Source organism: Volvox carteri (assembly GCF_000143455.1).
Source record: "Volvox carteri f. nagariensis unplaced genomic scaffold VOLCAscaffold_15, whole genome shotgun sequence".
NCBI lineage: Eukaryota > Viridiplantae > Chlorophyta > Chlorophyceae > Chlamydomonadales > Volvocaceae > Volvox > Volvox carteri.
Window position 1 is genome coordinate 1,853,561 of NW_003307558.1, and position 2,361 is coordinate 1,855,921.

General features: G+C 56.2%; 1 protein-coding gene across 1 annotated transcript in view; it reads left to right on the forward strand.

Moving 5' to 3' along the window:
• The window catches only part of VOLCADRAFT_42653 (uncharacterized protein), a gene marked incomplete at both ends in the record, with an annotated part of 4,040 nt that extends 3,333 nt beyond the window's left edge, over positions 1 to 707 (forward strand). The window contains 2 exons of the mRNA XM_002949637.1: positions 13 to 270; positions 569 to 707. Coding sequence (XP_002949683.1) covers positions 13 to 270; positions 569 to 707 — 397 coding nt within the window. The remainder of the gene's footprint in view (positions 1 to 12; positions 271 to 568) is intronic.
• Positions 708 to 2,361: the final 1,654 nt, after the last annotated feature.

The window sequence follows — 2,361 nt, forward strand, 5'->3', positions numbered from 1 at the left end:
ACACACATACAGACCCACACGGCGTTTCTCGCGCTATCTGTTACGTGTCACGTCCGTTACCCAACCGCATTCAACCAACCACCTATCTAACTGCTACCTACCTACTAACACGCCATGCTGTACGTACGTATATACGTATGTGTGTAGGTTCAAGCGCCAGCCATTGGACTTCTTCGGCGCGCTGCGGGCGTCTACGTACGACGAGCAAATACGGCAGTGGATCAGGCGCGACATCACCGGTGGGTTGTGGGGGGAAGTGTGTGTTGGGGGGTGGGGGTTTGGGAGGAGTGTGCTGCTGCTGTGCAGCAACAGGGTTATGGTGGCGGTGCTGGCGGAAGGGGGTAGGGGGGCGCCACTTCCCGCACCCGAACATGTGTCGACGGCCCCCCCACCACATACATACATACATACACACGCACCAGGCCCCTTGGCGGTTCCTTTGGTACGGGCCTCTCTGGGCCCCCACCCAACAACCTAACAACCCAACCGCTCAACCAACCAACAACGCAGGTCACGAGTTTTCGGCGGAGGACGCCAATCTGTCGGCGCTTCACCGGCGGCTGCTCAGCACCGACAAATCCGGCCTTCCGCGATTCGAACCTGTGCGCCTGACTGTTGATATGTTGGTGGCGGAAGGCGAGCGGCTCGAGAACGAGCAGCAACAGGTGCTGAATCACAAACTCAGCGCCGATTATTTGCGGCATGTGGGGCGAGAGAAGGAGCGCCAGGAGAAGGAACGAGAGGCGGCGAAGGAGGCGAAGAGGGAGCGAGCAGGGGCGGTGGGGGGGGCGCGGCGGGGGACACGGCCCGTACGGCAGCCGGGTTTCGGGCGTTAGAGGGCTCTCCCCCTTTGTGTCTTTTCCCCCGAGATTGTGGGGTCCGTGTCGGGGTCTGTCTCCCATATCATCCAATCTCATTGGTGGGTGAGTGGGTGGGTGGGAAGGGCATTTGTAGGAGCCCGGTAGGTGGGGAGGGAGAGGAGGTCCAGAGTCCAGGGAGAGGAGGGGACGAAAAAGGAAAACGGGGGAATAGGGGTAGGCAGGTTGCGCATTGAGGGAAGGAGGTTTCGATTACTCGATATCCGGAGTTAGGACCTCTGGGGTTGGGGTCGGGGGTGCGGTTTGCGGGGTGGGATGGGGTGCGGGGTGGGATGGGGTGGGGGTTCTGTGTTTTGTGTTTGACACGGAGATGGGGGCGATTGAGGGCCTTACGAGGTCCGCAGAGGGGAAGGGGGGCGAAGATGAAGAAGATCGCGATGACGTGACGGCGATAATAAGTGATGACTCAATTTAATGACCGACACGATTTAGTTCAAAATGTATTTTGCTTGTCTTGGTGTGTGATGTAATTAGGTATCGTGTTAAGCACATTGTGCCGACATAACAAAACTTCCAGAAGGAAGGAAAAATATATACAGGTATATAAATACACAAGCATAAACGAAGCAGTATGCACTCGCACTTCGTCTAGAAGTCGAACAACAGCGAAGCATGTGTGTAAGACGAACACCAAACACCAAACACGCGAGTAAACAACAACACGGAATAAACACAGATTATACACATTGATATATAAGCTAAGACGATTAGAAAAGACGGTAAAATGAGCGTGACGCTAAAATGTCGTGACAATCGGTTATACATTGAGCACGTTGTGTCGTACAGTACGGTTTGAGAGGTATGCGGGTAATAAGGAGGTGGGACAGGGAGAGGGGGGTCAGTGACCAGCGGGCCTAGAGCCCGTTTAGCTGTAGCGCTATCAACCCGGTGGGAAACGCTGCTTGGTGCCGGGTGTCGTACCCGTCGTACGCACGGTCTGACCCGGGTATGGGCGGAATGCAGCACGACACTAACCAGCCGTGTGTGTCTGACCCCCCCGCGCTGTGTTTCGGCCCTGGCCACCCCCCCGGCTTTTAAGCCCACAATGTAATCAACGTCATACATACATACGTACGTACATTCACTTGTCTTTCGTCTACCATTACGACCGAGTGAGTGAGCGAGAGATTACTATCAGACGAAGAACCAGCTGCTCATTGCCGCCACCACCGTTATCACCATCATGGCCGCAACCACCATCACCATCACCGCCATCACCATCACCGCCATCACCATCCAAATCAAACTGAGCGATATCGAGCACCACAGAGTAGTACGGAAAACCGCACGGCACTCACGCTGGCGCATACACACATACATACATACTTACGCACACGCACACGCACGCGCATGGAAAGGCTGCACCAGGGAATGCGATGATGCGCCGGCGCCTTAGGGGATGCCCCCCCCCCACACACACACCTAATGGAGGGTTGGTTACCGCGCCGACCGCCGCGACAAACCCCCAGGCTCTCCCCCCTCC